General features: G+C 43.1%; 1 protein-coding gene across 7 annotated transcripts in view; it reads left to right on the forward strand.

The window, feature by feature from the left end:
* RIN3 (Ras and Rab interactor 3) overlaps nucleotides 1–17,336 on the forward strand; it is a 72,661-nt gene extending 55,325 nt beyond the window's left edge. For 2 of the 7 annotated variants that reach the window (XR_014509843.1, XR_014509845.1), the window contains 4 exons: nucleotides 6,044–6,175; nucleotides 12,837–13,000; nucleotides 14,009–15,952; nucleotides 16,048–17,336. Coding sequence is in view for 4 of the 7 variants with exons in the window: in XM_083435006.1 (XP_083291132.1) it covers nucleotides 6,044–6,175; nucleotides 12,837–13,000; nucleotides 14,009–14,317 (605 nt within the window). In the remaining 3 variants the exon portion in view is untranslated. Of the gene's footprint in view, nucleotides 1–6,043; nucleotides 6,176–12,836; nucleotides 13,001–13,849 lie in introns of all 7 variants that reach the window. The other 5 variants (XM_083435008.1, XM_083435009.1, XM_083435006.1 and 2 more) reach the window with 3 other exon arrangements.
* The last annotated feature ends 2,974 nt before the right edge of the window (nucleotides 17,337–20,310 follow it).

The following is a 20,310-nucleotide window of genomic DNA, read 5'->3' on the forward strand; positions in this document are numbered from 1 at the left end:
TCCCAAAGATGGGAATGACTTGCCAAGCTCACAAATGGAACCGAACCCACATTCTCAAAGCCCAGTTCACATTTTGGACCATTATAGCAGGGGTTCCCAAATGGTGGCCGGTGGTGTTTCTGGGAATTCGTGGTTGAAAACGGGAAACGGCACGTCCATTGCATTCAGTATTCATACTGATGATTTGTAACCTGCATTTTAATGGCCTCTCTTATTTTTAGCATTGTGTTCTGTTGTATTGCAGTCTGAATTTTGTGGAGCACTACAAAATACAATGCACAAGAAATAAAAGAAGCAATACAAACACAATTAGAAATCATAATGCATCTTGCACAGTGCATTACAGTTGCTACAGCAGGGTGCAGGGAGCTAAGTGGTCCATCAAGACCCTTAGCAAATTTCAAGCGGCCTGGCAGGGGCAGGGGTGAGTTTGGGAATCAATGTATTATAGATATTGGATGCCACTTAACTAGCCTGCTTACTGAGTGTCCTGCATAGGGCTCCATTTTTTTCATGCTCACCCACATTGTCACTTTGTAAGGATCGTATTTAGCGTGCTGGGCCTTTATGGATTTCACCCATGAAGCCACTGTGGTCTTCGCCAAGCTAGGAACTGCTTCATGCAGTTCCACTGCAAAGGGATGAATAAAGTCTTGCTTTTGTTGTTTGGTCATTTGCCTCTTCCATTTCTGTAGCAGAAGAGGATATTTCTTTTTGCAGTTTTCAAGCTGTCTTTCACTATTTATGCTAATTTCTGATCATAGCTAATGTGGATGTGGAAAAGAGAATGAGAGATAGTTATAATGTAAATGGGATTCTTCCCCCGCATTGATTTTACAGGCACATTACCAAAACAACAAAACCACCACCACCCCAGTTGAACTCAGGTGTAAAAATGCTTGTAGAATGCCAGGTGTTGATGAAGATGTCAATCATGGTGGGAGGCAAAAGCATTCAGTCCTTCGGATTATGTGTTCCTCATGTTTACTGGAGCAGATACTAAGTCTGCAGTGCATTGTGGGGCAGAAGAATTATGGGCCTGGCTTTTAAGGCTTCTGAGTTCTCTCTCATAGGGAGGACAAGCAACTGCAGAAAAGGGAGAGGTTTCAGAGAGGCATGTGCTGTGTACACCATTTAGGAACAGATTACCGTATTTTTTGCTCTATAGGATTCCCTTTTTCCCTCCTAAAAAGTAGGGGGAAATGTGTGTGTGTGTCTTATGGAGTGAATGCAGGCTGCGCAGCTATCACAGAAGCCAGAACAGCAAGAGGGATTGCTGCATTCACTGCTCAGCGATCCCTCTTGCTGTTCTGGCTTCTGAGATTCAGAATATTTTTTGGTTGTTTGTTTTCCTCCTCCAAAAACTAGGTGCGTCTTGTGGTCTGGTGTGTCTTATAGAGCGAAAAATACAGTAAGCAGACTTTTGCTGAGTCCACCTAGTTCAGCATTGTCTACCCAGACTGTCAGCAGCTATCCATTGTCCTGCAGCAGAGGTCCTTCACATCACCTGCAACCTGTCCATTTAATTGGAGATGCTTCACAGGAGATGCTTCACAGCAGTTTCCATATGAAACACAAATGGCTTTGGCCTGGTCTGCACACATTGCAACAAAAATGAGGAGGCAGTTGGATGGGCAGTACTATCTGAGACTGTAGTTGAGGGGTGTCACAATTGTAATGCTCCTCTTCCTTTAATTTCCCTGCAAACACAACATAGTAGCAAAGGTATGGGATGTTTTATTTCTCTCTGTTGTGCTGGTATTCTATTTGCAGGGATATTTTTTGGAGGAGTTTTCAGAACTGTGAACTCCCACCTCTAGTCTGAAATAGGGATGTGGGAAATGGAAGCAGAAATTGTCAGTGTTTGCTTATTCATCCCATGTCTGGAATGGAAATCAGCCCTGCAAATATGGATGCTATTTGCTCTTATTGTTTAAAGCCTGCAAACAATGCATAATTGGTTACTCACAGCAACCCCCGCTCCCTACACATACGATATGCATTGCATTTCCTTTACCTTGAAATGAATGGCGTGCAACAGTGTAATTAATTGTGTGGACAGAGAGATAGATAATGTAGTTCTTGTCAGAAGCCAAAGTGCAGTGGAATGGAAACACTTCTGAGTATTGGAGCAGAAATCGACGCCTTCTTAAACACCTTGTCTGAACTGATACCAACTCATCCCCCTCTTCATATGTTGACCATCCTTTATCTGCACATTCATTGATCACATGTCATTATACAGTGGTAACTTGGGTTACATATGCTTCAGGTTACATACCCTTCAGGTTACAGACTCTGCTAACCCAGAAATAGTACCTTGGGTTAAGAACTTTGCTTCAGGATGAGAAAAGAAATCGTGCTCCGGTGGCGTGGCAGCAGCAGGAAGCCCCATTAGCTAAAGTGGTGCTTCAGGTTAAGAACAGTTTCAGGTTAAGAACGGACCTCCAGAACGAATTAAGTTCTTAACCTGAGGTACCACTGTAGATATATTTCAGTTCCAAACTTTATGCCAGGAAAACAGCTGCAGATAAGTTCTCATATAGTCACTGAAGAGAGATTTAAATTATTGGAGACACTTAAACTGAAACTACATTGTGGCTCTTCTTCTTTTTTCTTCTTCTTCTTCTTCCTCCTCCTCCTCCTCCTCCTCCTCCTCCTCGGCTAAATTCAGAATACAGTACCCCATATGTACCTTTTGACTTATTTAGGCATCTTGAGTTATTGGAATCATAGAATTGTAGAGTTGGAAGGGACACAAAGGGTCATCTGTTCTGACCCCCTGCAGTGCCTGACTAGTTGATTAATTAGTTGATTATTTCCAGTTCTCGTAGCAATGCATATATTATAACTGTTATCGCCTACCAGCCTTTATAATACATTCAGGGAAGGGACAAGGGTGAAATTGCAAAAATTGCAAAGTGATAATTTGGAGAAATGTTACCTGTGCTTATTACCAGCTCAGCGAGGGAACACAGCTTAGTAACAACAGCCATATAATGTCAAGCAAAGGTTAGATTTCTTGGGGCAAAACCCACAAAGACTTCTACTTATTAAAATGAGGAAGAGCATGGAAAAGCATTGCAATGGAAAGAGTTACTCTTGACTGATGTAGAAGGCCTGCTATACACATATATCAGAATAATACAGAGAAATTCTGGGGTGGCAGATAGGGGACAGTACCGTTTCAGACTGTGGGTGAGTTATTATGTGTGCTCCATAGACATTTACCTATTTAACTATAGTGGCTTTCCTCTTTAACATTCTTAAGCACATCTGTTTGGTCACTGTGAGAACAGAATGTTGGACTAGATGGACTATTGGCCTGATCCACCAGGGCTGCTCTTACGTTCTCTTGTTCAGGTTCCACTAAACAAAGTAAATTTTCTTAATCTGTGGTGATTATGTGTTTAGAGAATCAAGTAAAGATGTATTGCAAGGAAGAAATAAGTTTATTAGGCTTCTAGAATAAATATGGAAGACTTGCTCTGTCTAATTCAAGTACAGCTTGACCATCCTTGAGCTTTACATGTTCCCTGCTTCCCCCTACAGAGGCTACGAACAATATCGTCCTAATGTAACTGAGCAGATAGGAAAGTGGTATCTGTGACATTCTGATTTAAGACCTTTCTAGAGTTGATGTAAGAAATTCATAGGTGATTAATGCATACTTTGGCTGGTAGAATCAACTCTCTACTTTACATCAGGCCCAATCCAGATGGCCACTTAACATTTCACCAAAGAAGAGGAAACGTGTAACCAAAAAAAAGAGGACAAGAGAGGATTCAGATCTGCATAAATTTCCATGTGCCAATACATCTGTATGCACACTTATATATAATCCAAAAAGGTATAACCGTAGCGCATACCGGCTTGGTCTGCTGTCTGGGTGCTGACTGTTGATGGGCAATTTCAGGACCCTCCCTGCTCTCCTTGCTTTATATTTAAACTGGACAGCCCTGTGAATAGAGAACTGTTCTCAGTGAAGTAGAAGAGTTTGGATTTGATATCCTGCTTTATCACCTGCCTAAGGAGTCTCAAAGCAGCTAACAATCTCCTTTTCCCTTCCTCTCCCACAACAAACACTCTGTGAGGTGAGTGGGGCTGAGAGACTTCAGAGAAGTGTGACTAGCCAAGGTCACCCAGCAGCTGCATGTGGAGGAGCGGGGAAGCGAACCCGGTTCACCAGATTACGAGTCCACCGCTCTTAACCACTACACCACATTTATTATTATGATTATTATTTCTTCCATTTATACACTGCCTTTCATCGATCAAGAACACAACAATAAAAGCAATAACACAACCAGCACAAGCATTTTTTAAATGAAAGCTTTAAAGCATGGCAATACAACAGCAAACAGATCAATACAAGTGACCCCGCACAAAATGTCAGAGCATCCTATAAGCCTGGCTGAATAAATGGCCACTCGAAGCCAGATCTGAAGGAATGCGTTGGCCATATTAACTGCTGATCCTGCCCTTTCATCGATGCCTACTTCTTGCAGCTAAATTCGGCCCTCCATCCACACCCACCTGAGACTTCCTCAGTACCAGAAACTGCAATACTGTACAAAGGAAACATTTTGCCAAAACACCCACTGAACAATGAAGCCTTTTTAAATGTTTGACAACCTGGCTGTGTATTTTTTGCACAGCAGGAAACATGACTCTCATAACGTACAGAGCCCAGCTAATAACAGCATAAGATTTTGTTTATAAAGAGAGTCTTAGCACTCGAGCGTTCCACCACTTTGTTTTAACTGAGCTGGCTTTCCCTTTCTACATATATTCTCTGGTTTACTTAAAGTTTATTTATTTTTTGATGAGGGAACAGAAGAATATTTATATAAGGCTCCAGCTGAGTATAACCGTCAGCTTCAAATAAAACCCCTATTGACTTTGCCTGACATATAAGGAAATGTGTTTCATAGGAAATACTTGTATCAAGCCAATGGCCACAAGCTCATGCACAGCTAAGCATGTTTAAGCTTATTGATTTGAATAGACTAAAGTGCGCTTAAACATGGGGTGGAATGTGGCCAGGGAGAATAAAGGGAAGCCTATCTTCTATCATGGCAGCAAATTCACGGTGGCAATCATTTTAAAGGACCTTCAACATTTGGTCTTTTAGAGATGGATGGCTGTAATAGTAGTGCATGGGAGAAAATGACTGTGAACCCTGCAAACAAAAATTGAAGGTTGCTTTTGATGTTATTTTTCTTAATACATAACTCTCAAAACGTTTATAAGGAAATAGCACACACTTTTGGAATGTGCAAAGGTGTGGATGAAAAACTGTCACATACACACTGAGATTCCTAAAGCACATCCACCATTCGTGTGTCTCAGATTTGCATCTGACCATTCATACAGTACAAACAATAGATTCAGACTATCCGTTTCTCCTTTCTTGCAGCTGCTCCTGGGCCATTGAAGGGGTCAGTTGCATGACAGCGTTTTCCAGACCATGCTTTTTTCTTTTTCTTTTTAGCAAGCACTGACTGTAGAAATCCCCTGTACATCAGACTTTTTCATATAAGGTGGAGGCTCATTGCAAGCAGGTTGAGGGTGGTGTGGCTATTTGCTCCATTGGACCAGCCAGCATAGGATTTGGTTGGAAACAGGATGGTGGGCTAGATGGCCTTTGGCCTCATCCAACAGTGCTCCCCTCATGCTCTTAAATTCATTCCAAAATACGATTTTCCAAAATACGGTTCTTTCTCGCAGTAATGAAGCCACTGGGAGAGTATGAAAACCTGTACTGCTGGCAAATTCATTCGCACATTTACATCTTCATCAATCCTGTTTCCTAATCTGTGATTTGGCAGCTATGAAGCACAGCTGCTCTACAAAATCTGTGAGAAGGACTGATTTGCACATTAACCTAGGCTAATGCAGGTTGTGCATGGTGGTGGCCAACTGTTGGGCCCCTGTGCCTTCTCTTCTCTTCTCTTCTCTTACTGCATGTCGGTTTTGAATGTTGAAATCAGCTCTCAGCCTGCTCGGTTGTGTTATCTGAATAGGCCTCTTCTTGTTTCAGGGAAGCTTTACGGGGCAGATGACTTCCTCCCGGTGCTCATGTATGTACTCGCCCGCAGCGACCTGCCAGAGGTGCTTCTGAATGTGGAGTACATGATGGAACTCATGGACCCTGCATTGCAGCTGGGTGAAGGTATGAAAGACCTCCTTTGTGAAAGAGGGAGGAGCGAGGGTGGAGGTTCGCAAGGGTACACCACTGGCAGAAATGAGTACAAGCTGCCCAGCAACCATAATTGTAAATGTTTATCCCAACTTTACATCTGCTCTTCAGCTGGTGGCCAATGGCAGGGCCGGCACCAGAGGACATTTGCCAAGACCACCATCCTAACATTGGTAGCGTTTCTACTTTGCACAGAAGGATCAAATGCAGCCTAAGAGACTTGTTCTGATTATCAATTAAATTTGTATACCGCCTTTCATTCGTGGATCTCAGGGTGGTTCACAACATAAAATTGCAATATAAAAAGCACAAAGTAGATAATAAAAATAAGAACAACAGCAAACCAATAATCCCTCCTCCCACAACACATTTAAAAGGGCATTGGATGTCAATCAGCCAAAGGCCTGCTTAAAGAGGAACATTTTCTCCTGGTGCCTAAAGCTGCTTGATGAAGGCACCAGGTGAGCCTTCCTGGGGAGACCATTGGACAAGCAGGGAGCCACTGCAGAAAAGACTCTTCTCATGTTGGTACCCTCCAGACTTCTTGTGGAGGAGGCACACAAAGAAGAATGATCTCAGAGGATTATCTCATGGTCCAGGTCTGTTCATATGAGCAGCGGTGGTCCTTGAGGTATTGCAGTCCTGAGCTGTTTAAAGCTTTATAGGTCAAAACCAGCACTTTGAATTGGACCCAGAAACTAATGGGCAGCCAGTGCGTTTGGGCCAGGATTGGCGTTATGTGCTAAAACTGCCTTGTCCCAGTGAGCAACCTGGCCACTGAATTCTGCACCAGCTGAAGTTTCCGAACTATCTTCAGAGGCAGCCCTATGTATAATGCATTGTAGACTACTATTTCTTCTGGCTCTTCAAGGTTGTGAAGGTCCCACTCAGGGTGCCATCCTAGAGCCACCAAGATTCACCCTTACTTTTTTTTATTTGTTCATTCTTCATCTTCTGAGATCTACAGCCATGATCACAAGTGGCTACTGGGGGCACCAGATTCACATGACAGCAGATGGCCCTTGGGTGGTGGATGTGGGAATGCTTTTGGTTTGCACAACAGTTTGATTGTGTGACATAGGTTTTTGGGCTGTTATACCAGAGCCACTTCATACATTGACCTCTAGTGGCTTAGAGAGAAAGAGAGAGCTACCAATCAGGAAATGAATCTGGGACCTTCTGCATGCACAGTATGTGCTCTGCCACTGAGTGAGCTTTTCCCCTCTCTTCTTTCGTGTGACCTTAACACTATGCTCAAGGTTTTGAGGAGGAAGGCATGACTGGGCAGACAAATGAAGGGCAGACAAAAGGAACTACTTCTTCACACACAGTTAAAATATGGAATTCCCTGACACAAAATGGAGTGATTTCCTTCAACTTGGGTGGCTTTGAAAGGGGATTCGACAAGTGTTTGGAGGATAAGGCTCATGTTGGCTACTGGCCATAATGGCTTTATATTACCCTAGAATCAAAGGCAGTATGCTTCTGTATCCCAATTTCTGGGGAGCACAAATATCAGGGGACCACAACACTCCTGTCCTGCTTGCGGACTTCTCATAGGAGTCTAGTTGGCCACTGGGAGAGTAGGATGCTGGGCTAGAAAGACCTTTGGTCTCCTCCACCAGGACTTTTCTCATGTTTCCATTAGGGATGTCAAATGATTCCAGTTCGCTCCGCTTTGGGGAGCAAGCCTATCCATTTCGGATCACCAGACCCATTCACGGCCCAGAACATAGATATGTGGAATTTCCCATATGATGAGCTGATGTATGCTAGGGTCTGGCAACATGCTCAAAAGATAGTAAAAGGACCGCCTTCTTTCTTTTAAAAAGTTTTACAGCTGCTTGGAGCAGCTAGTGACTTCATTGTGTCTTCGTGGTAAAAAAGGCCATTTGAAATCCTCCTAGGAAGCCACTGTGCATCATAATGTGTCGTCCCTTCCTGGGGAATCATGCGGAGAAGATGGCTACCTTTTCTTCTTTATGTTGTGTCCCTGTGTAGCCTTACAAGGATGTTATGGATTTTTTAAAAAGATTTTTAAAAAGAAAATCTGCACATAAGTTGGACAGACCAGCCCATTTATTATTACTATTTTGCATATAGGAGAAAGCAACATGGGACAGAAATAGGCCGATTTGCCCATCTATGCCTTACATCGCAGGCAAAGCAGAGTTCAGTGTATATTTATGACGACGACAACAACAGAGTATAATTAAGGCTAATTACTAAAAAAGATATATATCTGGCTGTTCCTCTAAGGAGCTCCGAATAGGATACGATGGGCTCCTCTGAAATGTGGTATTCCATCTAGATTTGGCCAGATCTTGATTAGTTGGAAAGACAGAACAGAATCAAACATTTTCATGCAGCGCTTTTGCAGGAGCACCACAGCAGGGCTGGACACCCAGTTTTTTAACTGAGGCAGTGCCTCTTCTGCCCCCACCTCAATGTCCTTCAGAAACTGGTTCCCCCACCAACACATCAGTCTGTATATCTTTGAAGACCAAGGTTTCTGGGAGGGCTTTAATTATCACACCGATTAAAAGTGCTGTATCTTTAGTAACTTGCCACCTGGTCATATGCCCCAGGGATCCCCAAGGACACTTGCGCAAATAAATAGGTCCCTTTGACAGTGTTGCTGCCTAGGTAATAAAAGCCTAGCGATGCCCCCGAAGGGAGCAGAACAACATGCATTTGGAAAGATATTATTGTGAATGGTTGCAGTGCTTATTTTGCATACGTTTGGAGTTTTGCATAGAAAGGCCATAGTTCAGCCTTCCTCAATCTGGTGCCCTCCAGCTGTTTCAGAGTATAATCCCCATCATCCCCAGCCATTGGCCATGCTGGCTGTGGATGATGGGCATTATAGTCTAGGGCTCCAGGTTGTGGGAGGCTGTCACAGAGTGCACCTCTTACATTTCATGACCTTTTGGCCTCGTCGTTGATGCCATTTATCCCTCTACACCTCTGTCTCTGTGTGTGCACAGGTAGCTCTCAGATGGTGTGCAATCTACCCCATGAAAGCTCATCACACTGTAAACGCCCCATTGAGTTCAGTGGGGTTTGCTTACATGTGTGGGGCTGCGCTGTAAATCTGCCAGCGTACGCTGTTCTGCTCCAGGTCCTTTGCTGTTGTTGTTTCACTGCAGCAGCCTAACCCAGCTACCCTTCAGGGAAAACCTAAGTGAGTCTCCAAACACATCAGCTGCTGCGTTTTAAGAGCAATCCGTTCTTCTGAAAATATCGTTCTCCAGTGAAATGTCAGCCAAATTTATTTACAGTGCAATCCTAACCGTGTCCACTCAGAACTTGTAAGTCCCATTGAATTCAATATATCCATAGAAATTGACATGCAATGTTTCCAGTGGTGCATTTTCTCTCTCTCTCTCTTTTGCTACCCTCTGTGTGGGCAGGTGGTGGTGGCATTTGTCTTTAATGGGTTCAACCTGGACACAGTTTAGGCAAATACATACATGGGGGAAGTCCCTTTGATTATAACAGGATAGATAATTATGTGCTTAGCTTTTTTTCTTTCGCATTCAGTGGGGCTTAATTTGTGATCAGTTATGCATCTTATGATTTAGGGTTTATTTAAATCATTCCCCTCCCCTAAAAGCAGTACAGCAGGCTTTAAAAGCAGCTGGCAAAATTAGGGCTGCCTGTGATATTTAGTTGTTGCATCAGATTGGTTAGATTGGCCAAAAATATTTGAGCTTTTGAGGCGCTCCTAATTTATCAGGCAGTAGATTTAAAAATAAAATAAAGTCATTATTTGTTTTTTAGACAAGTGTTTACAAAAAAACTTGAGTGGCTAGAGTTCATTCAGCTTCCTCTCTTGCCAAGAAGAGGGTGCTTCTGCTGAGGAGAATTCTCCTTCAACGCCTAATAATAAAAAACCCAAAAATTATTTCCTTCAGAAATACTGTTTTATTCACGTGCTGCTTTGGCATTATTTCAGCAATCAGTCTATTAATTAAATTGATTAATTTAATCAGTGAAAATGTTCACAATTAATGGACTTGCAGTGCAATCACATGTGTTTCTACTCAGAAGTAGAAACAACAGGACTTACTCCCAGGTAAATGGGACCTCCGGGTATAGGCTGGTGTATAAATTCTAATTCTAATTATTATTATTATTATTATTATTATTATTATTATTATTATTATTATTGATTGCAGCCTTACTTCTAGGAAACTGTGTACAGGATTGCAATATTTGAGCCTTTTTAGTCAACTGACTAAATACAACTCTAATTATAATTCAGACAAATAGAATTCAAGAAGGATCTGATCCATCTCTCTAGTAAGAATTGCTAGATCATAACAGATAATCTGTTGGATTGTGAACAGCTTCTGCAACGGCAAAAGCACACACGCACACACACACGCACGCACACACACTCCACTTCACGTATGCAAAGAAACTAGCACAATGTTATTAGCAAATGGGTAGCTGGGCACTAAATTACTATTTAAGAGGGAAGAGCTCTAACAATGGAGAGAGGAAATACTTGGGATGAGGAATTTTGCAAAACATCTGCCAAAGGGGAATGTTTGTACCTCTTGAGTTAGATGGAACTGGAAGGAACCAGAAAGTGGAGTGCTAATTAGGTACAACTAGTGGCAAGCTGCATGTTAAGGTGATGTTCCTTGCACTATTTTGAATAGCAGATTGTGCAAGGATAAACCCAATCTATCTTCCCGCAACTCCATTGTTGGTTCCAGAATTGTATGTTGCTTGGGTGCCATCTGCTGGCCACTTCCAATGATGGTAATATTTCTATATTTGTGTTTTCAGTCAGTCATTAACCATCATGTCTCCCTTTAAGGATTCAGGTTGCCCTCCTCTCCTGGCATCTTGGGCATAGCCAAGGGGCTGCCCCTCCCTAAATCAATAAAAATCTATAAAAAATCATAGCTAACTGAGGGCCTGTCCCCCCAACAAAAATCCTGGCTATGTCCATGCCTGGCACATAGCAATGTATCTACCTACGCCAGCCAGAATAATTGATCTTCTTGCTACCTTTATTCTCAATGACTGTCTCATGGATATTAGTGGTGATGGCGGCAGCAGCAGATGCCTGTAACTTATCCCTGGCCAACTAAGCTTCCTTTGCAGGGACTGGCATCATCATTCAGGAACAGTGAAATATGCACTGAGGCGGCAAAGCACTTTGTATTTTATAGCAGGTATATTCTGCAACCTATAAAGACTGGTGTTTTATCACAGGTGTATTCTGCAACCTTTTCTTGATGAAATACAATACAATGCTCCCAGTACGTTTCCGAGCACAATTCAAAGTGTTGGCGCTGACCTTTAAAGCCCTAAACGTCCTCTGTCCTGTATACCTGAAGGTGCGTCTCCACCTCCATCATTCTACCCGGACACCAAGGTCCAGTGCTGAGGGCCTTCTGGCAGTTCGCTCGCTGTGAGAAGCCAAGTTACAGGGAACCAGGCAGAGGGCCTTCTTGGTAGTGGCGCCCGCCCTGTGGAACGCCCTCCCACCAGATGTCAAAGAAGAAAATAACTACCAAACTTTTAGAAGACATCTAAAGGCAGCCGTGTTTAGGGAAGCTTTTAATGTTTAATAGGTTATTATATTTTAGTGTTTTGTTGGAAGCCGCCCAGAGTGGCTGGGGAAACCCAGCCAGGTGGGCGGGGTATAAATATATTAATATTATTATTATTATTATTATTATTATTATTATTATTATTATTATTATTGGAATAATTCTGCTTTATTAGTTGTTCTGAGATGCCTACCACATTAATGCTATCCAGAAGAAGCACAACAAAAGTGGGACAGCCTCCGCTCTGCCCTCCCAACCCCCCCAAACATTTGTGGTTTGGAAAGTTACAGGATTTCAGCAAGAAGTAACAGCATATGCACTGGATGGAAAGGAGCACCCCAAAACATTTGCAACCACCAATAGTATTCAAAGAAGTTGTGAAGTGAGAAGTTAGGTGAAGCTTGTTGACAGAAAGAAAGAAAGAAAGAAAGAAAGAAAGAAAGAAACCATTTGGGGATTGCTGGGAACTGTTTGAATCTCCCCTTGAGAATTGGTGTGATCTCCTCTTATGTACAAACTGATTTGTTCCAAGAGAGAGAGATATAATTACCCAAAATACCTTGCACCCTTTTGGCAGAAGTCTTTTAATTCCTTTTGCCACCTCTGATCTACAAAATGTATTCCGCACTGTGCAGAAGAGAACTGCCAGCGTCTCGGTAACAGCAGCTCTGCCTCCCCTGAGCTGTGGACCAGTTCACAGATTCCAGCTGGCATTGTCCCTTGCCATGTTAAGGCTCACTATATTGCTTTTTATAATCTCTTTTAACCTGCCTCCCATTTAGCAATATTTGCTTTGGCTGGTGAGAGGCCCATACCCTGAGGGTGGATAGTCATATGTCAGAAATTATTTTGCGTTGCAGGGGTTTGGACTAGATGACCCTTGGGGTCCCTTCTAACTTTACAATCCTATGATCACATATAACCTCCCCCATCACATCATGAACACGGGTAAACTTGAATGCACAATATAAAGGATGTCTAGAGGGGTCGTGTGTTGCATGAAGCAGTACAAAATCAAGACCAAGTGGTTTGGGCTCTTTAACTTTTACTTTTTCTGTTAGGCTCATACTATTTAATCACTACTTACGGGGCGGTAGAGCTTATCAAGAGCTATGATAAGATCACAGTCACTCGGCAGCTGAGCTCAGAGGTCCAAGATTCCATTCACCGCTGGGAGAGAAGGAGAACGCTGAACAAAGCCCGGGCTTCCCGATCATCTGTTCAGGTTAGCAGATAAATAAATGAAGGAGAGCAATCTATATTAACTTCATTATTCATTAACTTACAAATGTAACAAGCAGAGGCCACAAATCACATTAGTGAGGATGAAATTGGCATCCTAGCTTATTTCAGCTTGTTGGTTTATTATTTGTAAGCTGCGGTGAGAGCCTGTGGTTTAGGGTGGCATGCATACATTTCAGAGAGAAAGAGAAGCTAATTTTAAGTTCAAAGGCAGTTTTCAGCATCTTGTCCTTCAACCACATGATGGCAGCAAAGCTCCCTTTTGCTACAGGGATAAAATACCATATTGGCTCTCTTCACCAAGGCTGTGTACTCACTATGCCTTTAAAGCACAGCCTTTCCCTCGAGGAATTCTGGGCACTCTTTGTTTGTTGTAAACAAAGCATACGCCATACCCTATTCCCCGGCCTCAAGGGATTTACAGTCTAAAACTCGGTTGGGAGAGAATCCCTCAGATACTTGGCATAACATGCCAACTCATAGTCCCCATCTGCCCAATAAAGAGTTGATTGAGAGACCCTCACAGAATTACAGTTTCCAAAGTGGCTTAACAGGCAGCCTTTTCTTCCTAGGAGGGAAATGGGGGCCTCTAGTCCTGACAGCTCTCAGCACCCTAAACAAACTGTGGGTCCCAGGGTTCTTTAAGGGAAGCCATGATTTAAAAGTATAGCACAGATTAGACCTCAGTTGTCCCTTCTCCAGGCTAAAGGTGTCTAATTCCTTCAAACTTTCTACATGACAGCCATTCGGATATTTGACGGTGGCTGTGGTACCTCTTAATCATCTAATCTCCAAGCTAAACAAACCTAACTCTTTCAACTTTTCTTTATAGGACTTGATATCCAGGCCCCTCGCCATCTTCACAGCCTTTATTGCTCATCAATAGTATGTTGTTGATTATGATAGATTCGCAGTATCTATTAGTGATCACTATCTATCAATTGTCATTTTAATATCTATGGATAACATAACCCACGCTCCTTGTTTCCAGGATTTCATCATAATCTCCTTTATGGAGGCTGAGGCGAACACCAGGACGCTGGCCTACCGAACTGACTCAACAGCGCACCAGCTGAACCAGCAGTGCGCTGAGAAATTCGAAGTCCCAGAGCCTCAGAACTATGGGCTGTTTGTTCAGGTTGACGACAAGAACCTGCGGCTAGATGACGACGCCCTTCCTCACCGCATCAAATCCCACCTCCTGAGCAAAGAGCCCAAGCCGACTTTCCATTTTATTTATAAGGAGATGGGCGGAGAGGAACCACCCGTTCCCATTATCAAGGACCCAGATGTTTTATAACAGCACAGCTGTTCTCTTGTAGCAGACTCGTTCAAACAGCCGTGGCATTTTTCATTTCAAAACTTCCTGACCTCCACCAGGTCACAGGAGCACAGCAAAGTGCATCTTCTGAGCGGAATGCTGATGGTCGAAAGCCTATGCAAATCTTCATCTGGGGCATTTTCTCAACAGAATTCATTTTCCACAGAAAATTGAATATTCCAAGCAGCTTCCACTCTTGGAGCGGGGGAGGGGGGGGCGGACTTGAACAATTCAGAACCTTAAAACATGAGCAAATGATGTAACTTTTGTGACAGCTGCCCTGGTACAAAGTAGGTAGGTTTGTGATTATGGGCAAATGGCAATATATCAATCCATCCAGTTATCAAATCAACAGTATTATCAGAGAAGGTCCACCAAGGAAAATTCAAATGGTTCTTCCTGTAGTAGTAAAAAAAGATAATAAAGTGAATCTATGTGGCGTCCTTTCCTTTCCCATCCAAGGAAACAAACTTGGGACCAGCTTGCTGTTTCATGCAAACCAAGTATTAATGGTTTGTTTCTCGCCTAACAAATCATGATGATAATGATTATAATTTTATTATTTACACCCCACCCATCTGGCTGGGTTTCCCCAGCCACTCTGGGCTACTTAAAGCACATCTAAAAACATAATAAAAACATCAGGTCTTAAAAACTCCCCTAAAGAGGGCTGCCTTCAGATGTCTTCTAAAAGTCAGATAGTTGTTTATTTCCTTGACATTTGAAGGAAGGGTGTTCCACCGGGAGGGCACCACTACCGAGAAGGCCCTCTGCCTGGTAAGCCAAGCAACAAACCATAAGTGGTATTTCACACCTAATGGCTTGTTTTCCTGATTTGTTTTACCTCTATCCAGGAAATAAGGGGTAGGGGAGGAGCACCATGAACAAATCTTTGCATTAAACGCATCATAATTTGAGCTATGGTTTAACGTGACATGTGAACCACTTTTGACAAGACTCCAGCATTCCCCACCCCCCACCCTCCCCAGTGGTAAGGCAGACCCTGGATATAAAAGTTATGTGCCTACATAAAATTAAGTCTAAATAGACATTTTTAAAAGAGTGCTCCCCTGCCCCCGGGTATTTCTTTCCTACTCTTCCTTGTAACATTTAGTTCAGGAATAGGGAGAATTTGACCCTTCAGAGCTTGCTAAGCTACACTTCCCATCAGCCCTAGCAAGCATGGCCAATGGCCAGAGATGATGGGAATTGTAGCTCAGAAACATCTGGAGGACCAGAGTTTCCGCACAACCAATTTAGTTGGAAAAGAAACATGTGAAATGATTATGTCCATTGCTCAAGCTTTGCCTTGCATCATTGGCTGTTGGTGACAGAGCAGCATGTGGTGAAGTGATTCCATGTGGCTTTTTCACAAGCAAAAGACACAGAGCTGACACATGTGTAGAAACAATGAGGTGTTTTATTCCACCGAGGACACAAATCAGAATCGAGAATCAGATCACACAGTGTGGTGGAAATGTTTTCGTCTTGAATCCACATCGAAGTCACTTCTCTTTACCTTCCACGAACATCCCACCTAACCGTTTAAGGGCAGGCAGTTTTACACGGAGCGAGGGAGGCAGAAGTAGAGGAAGAGAAAGGTGCACAGAGAAAGTGGCGACAAAGAGAGACTTGAGAAGCAACAGCTAGTTATGGGAATTCTGTGTTCTGTAACAATGAAAGCAAAATGTTCAGAGTTAAAATTGGAGGGCTGGGCGGGGGGGGAATCTGTGTAACACCATATGCAGCTTTTGAGATGCTACCACTGAGATAAATGGTGCATATTCTTTTGCTGTTGGTCACCCTGTGTGGAAAAAATGTGGGGGTCTTTTAGAAGTCTGTACAGCAGACACAAAAACAAACCTAGGCAGCCTGGATGTAAGTTGCACAGCTCAGCACATATGATGTTTGCAGCATAGCCTTATAATCGCACAATGCATACAGTCTTCCGATATTAAAAAATGCACTTCACCCCTGGAGTGAATCATACTGGCATTGTACATGTGGCTAATTGTTACTCCCCACCCCTCAGTTCATTTTACCTGTAGAAACTTCCATGATCTATTATATGTGTTACACAGTTTTTCTGAGCAGAGAAGTTGTAAGTGGGCTGCCGACTGCTGGGTCATATTTTGCATCAGTGACTTGAGTTAGATGTGCAGACATTGTTTGCTGCTGTGCAGGAAACAATGCCCTAGAAGAACGGTGTTGCTGGTCTACCTCTGTGACAATTCTGCAATGAAAAGTGCGCTGGGGGCGTAACCTATCCCTAGAGCTCTAGGTTAAAGTTAAGCTGTCTAAAAGCATTAGAAACAGATTGGCCACCCATTCACCCTGGGAAGCTGCACCATGATTTTCTAAAGCACACGGTTACGTCCGACCCACTGACTGCTCCCCGTTTGTTGAGGCATGAGCTGTTAAAGAGCTTGAAATCAAGCAGTTCTTTAGGAAGGTAGCTACTGTGCTGGACTGATCTGATGATATCTTGAGGAGTAAAGGCCTTTTCTGTCACTTTATAAAAGGCACATCTTCCAACAATGTGTTCTTTTGTTTCGTATAGAAATATTTCATCTCCACCTTAGATATACAGAAGCAGTTTATCAAAACTGTTGCAATAATGCCTGTTTATGTGTATTTATTTCCCTGTGTTACTGTATGTATTTTGAGCAATGTCTGGTTCATAATCAAAGACTTTGGAGGACACAAATGCTCGCCGCAGTAATTTTGCTTGGGTCCTCTTCAACAGAAAGTCAAATAAAGAAAGTCAAAGGTCACTGGGTGGCCTCTCAGCTATCACCCTACCTTTTGTACTCAGGGCCTGGAAATGAATCCTCTAACTGTGTTGCCTGTTCAATCTTCTAACGATGCTGTATTGCTGTGTGATTTTATAATATAAAGCCATGCTGTTTAAAAAAGTTGTCATTGCTAACGTTCCTCCAAGAAAAACTGCTCCTGTTCCAAAACGTTTGACCTTGGCATTAAAATCCCATACAAAAGGCTTCAGTTTTCCTTAAATGTCACTGCAATCCTTTTCTCCCTGGGGGAAAAAATGAGTCCCTGCAGAAGTTAGGGCATCTTCTCTTTTGGTGATCACTCGTAGCTGAGTAAGATTGTCTGCCATGAACACAGTCTTAATGGTGTGTCCGTAGGTGACTGTGGAGGCCAATTCTGTATCCACATGTCCCTCCACAGTGGAGACATAGGTTTCCGGGCGAGAGTTGATCATGGTGAGGGTTTGCCAAATGTGCCTTCCCCTTAGCTCATTTCTCCTTTTCGCCCAGAGTTTGTGCTTCTTCAAAGTCCATGACACCTTTGGTAAGTGGCCCATCTAGTCCAGCATCCTATTTCAATTATATGTCTTTGAGAAACAGGGCATCCTGCCTGTGAAACCCAGAGACTGCATATAGCCATGAAGCCTAGCAGCTATTGACGGACTGAGGGTGGAATTCAGCGGTGTACTATGGAGATTGTTCCACCTGGCAAGCAATCCTTGTGCTGTTGGAACAATCTCCGCTCTCCTCCATGTCTTGTTCTGTGAGTTCTCCTGACTCTCCAGAGCAGATCTGCGGAGGATGCCGGCAGGAGTCCCATTCCACAAGCTTCCACTAGCACAAATATTCACATGAATCTGACTCTTCTACACCATAAAACCCCTTTTCAAAGACTTGAGGTGCTGCCTGAAGAAGGACCACTTCCTTCTTGACCCTTCTGTCTTGTCTGCTCCATTTCGCTAGTATTGCACTAGCAGTGGCAAAGAGTACGATCATGTCAAGACTGTCACTGTTTTGTGGTAGGGAATACTAGTGAATTCAGGTTGTGCAATTAGTTGACCTGGTGCTTTTGTGCAACAAATCTGCTTCCACTGAACAAAGAAATGTGCTTCAACTTTTTGTGGGAAATGCACGGGGATGTGGCTAATAGGAATTGCTTGATGCAACATCATATGACTTCAGTGAGTAAGTGGTATACAAATTGTCAGGAAAGAGGGCATCTAAGTATGTCTTCATTAATTCATACCCAATTCCAAATTTTCCAGTCCCATTTCCTGTCGGCTGTGATTCTCCATCCTAGGTTTTTTGTTTTAAGGGAGAAGTCCTTTTTCCATTTTCCCCATTCTTTTTCCAAACCAATCTCCAAAAGCTTAGAGGCTTTTTCTTCTGTGTTCATGTCAGCTTGTACCCAAGGCCCTTTCTCTCTCAGCTCTCTCTCTCTCTCTGCCATCTCAGATGGTTTCTTAATGTCTCTGTTTATAATTCTATTCATCTCTTCCAACATCACAACCACATCAATTTGTCTGTTTCAGTCCTCCAGAAAGCTTATGTGGATATCCACTCCATTTCATCATCTGCTGTTTCCCATTTTGCCTGTATTTTCTCATGTTCAGGCCACATCATCTTCCACAGCTCCTATGCATTCTTGAATCTGATGTCTCTCTGATGCATTCTCATTTACCATTCTGTACATCTCAGCCCTTAATTCTGTCAGTTGTTCATCTGGTAGTTGTCACATGATACCAACCATGGTCAGATAGTTGTTTATTTCCTTGACATCTGATGGGAGGGCGTTCCACAAGGCAGGTGCCACTACCAAGATGACCCTCTGACTGGTTCCCTGTAACCTCATTTCTCGCAGTGAGAGAACTGCCAGAAGGCCCTTGGTGCTAGACCTCAGTGTCCAGGCTGAATGATGGGGGTGGAGACGCTCCTTCAGGTATACTGGGCCAAGGCCGTTTAGGGCTTCAAATGTCAACACCAATACTTTGAATTGTGCTCAGAAAGGTTAGCCTTCAGGGCACCATGTCAGCAAAACTTCTCTTCTTTTAATTACTTTCGAGATTGGAAGCAATTACTACTTGGGTGGTCTATCTGCAAATTAATTCTCACCCAGAATGAAAATTGACTACTGTCATAAGAAGAGGCATTAATCAGCAGGCTGAAAAACAAAGCAAAAAGTGTATTCTAATTATCGGATTAGGATACCGACACTCTGGTTTGTTAAAAGTCTAAAAATATGATACAGCGAGAAATAACCTCCCTGCAAATAAATCAGAATGAATGCTCGATATATAACTAACCTTGCCACAGTCTTGGTGCAAACAATTCAAGATGCTTCAACAATCAGCAGGTCATCTGGAAGTGATCTAAGAGAAAGGGTTAGATGAAAAGGGAAGCTACCCCTGCATACTAGCCATGGGGGTTATGAGTAGAAGGCCGCCTCTGAATACTAGTTGTTCTGGAGCCCTAGTGGGAAAAGTTCTGATTCACTCTGATCCTTTTTTCCAGCTTCCATAGGCATCTGGTTGGCCACTGTGAGAACAGGATGTTGGACTAGATGGGCCTTTGGCCTGATCCAGCAGTCAGGCTTTTTTTATGCTCTTAGGGCAGGAGATGGCGTACCCAACACTAACAGAAAACTGAGTATCATAGTAAGTTACTATTAGTCCCACAAAAAGCAAGAAAGCACCAATAGCAGGGAAAGAGAGAGAACGAGAAAGAGAGAAACCTGAAATGAAATTTATTCCAGGCTCAGTACATTTGGAAAGAAATCCTTCCTGGGGCTACATTTTTAGAAGCATGGGGACCCTGTACTAGTGACTTCTGTTCAGAAGTCATCCTGTGCCAAAATGTGTTGGGTGTATTCAACAAAACCTTAAGGTGCAATAATTTCTGCTTTCCCAACGGTACAACCCCCCCTGCTAGAGCAGATTGGAGGGAGGTGAGGGGGCACGTGGGGGGTGGGGGTTAGAGGTGGAAAGTTTTCTTGCAATAGTGGGACTCCTTGCACTGATTTCCACTAGCAAAACGAGCTAGTTGAACACAGCCTTTAGTACAGTGGTACCTCAGGTAAAGTACTTAATTCGTTCTTGAGGTCCTTACTTAACCTGAAGCACCAGTTTAGCTAATGGGGCCTCCTGCTGCTGCTGCTGCTGCTGCACCGCCGGAGCACGATTTCTGTTCTCATCCTGAAGCAAA

The sequence above is a fragment of the Podarcis tiliguerta genome, assembly GCF_965153285.1.
Source record: "Podarcis tiliguerta genome assembly, chromosome: 1".
Lineage (NCBI taxonomy): Eukaryota > Metazoa > Chordata > Lepidosauria > Squamata > Lacertidae > Podarcis > Podarcis tiliguerta.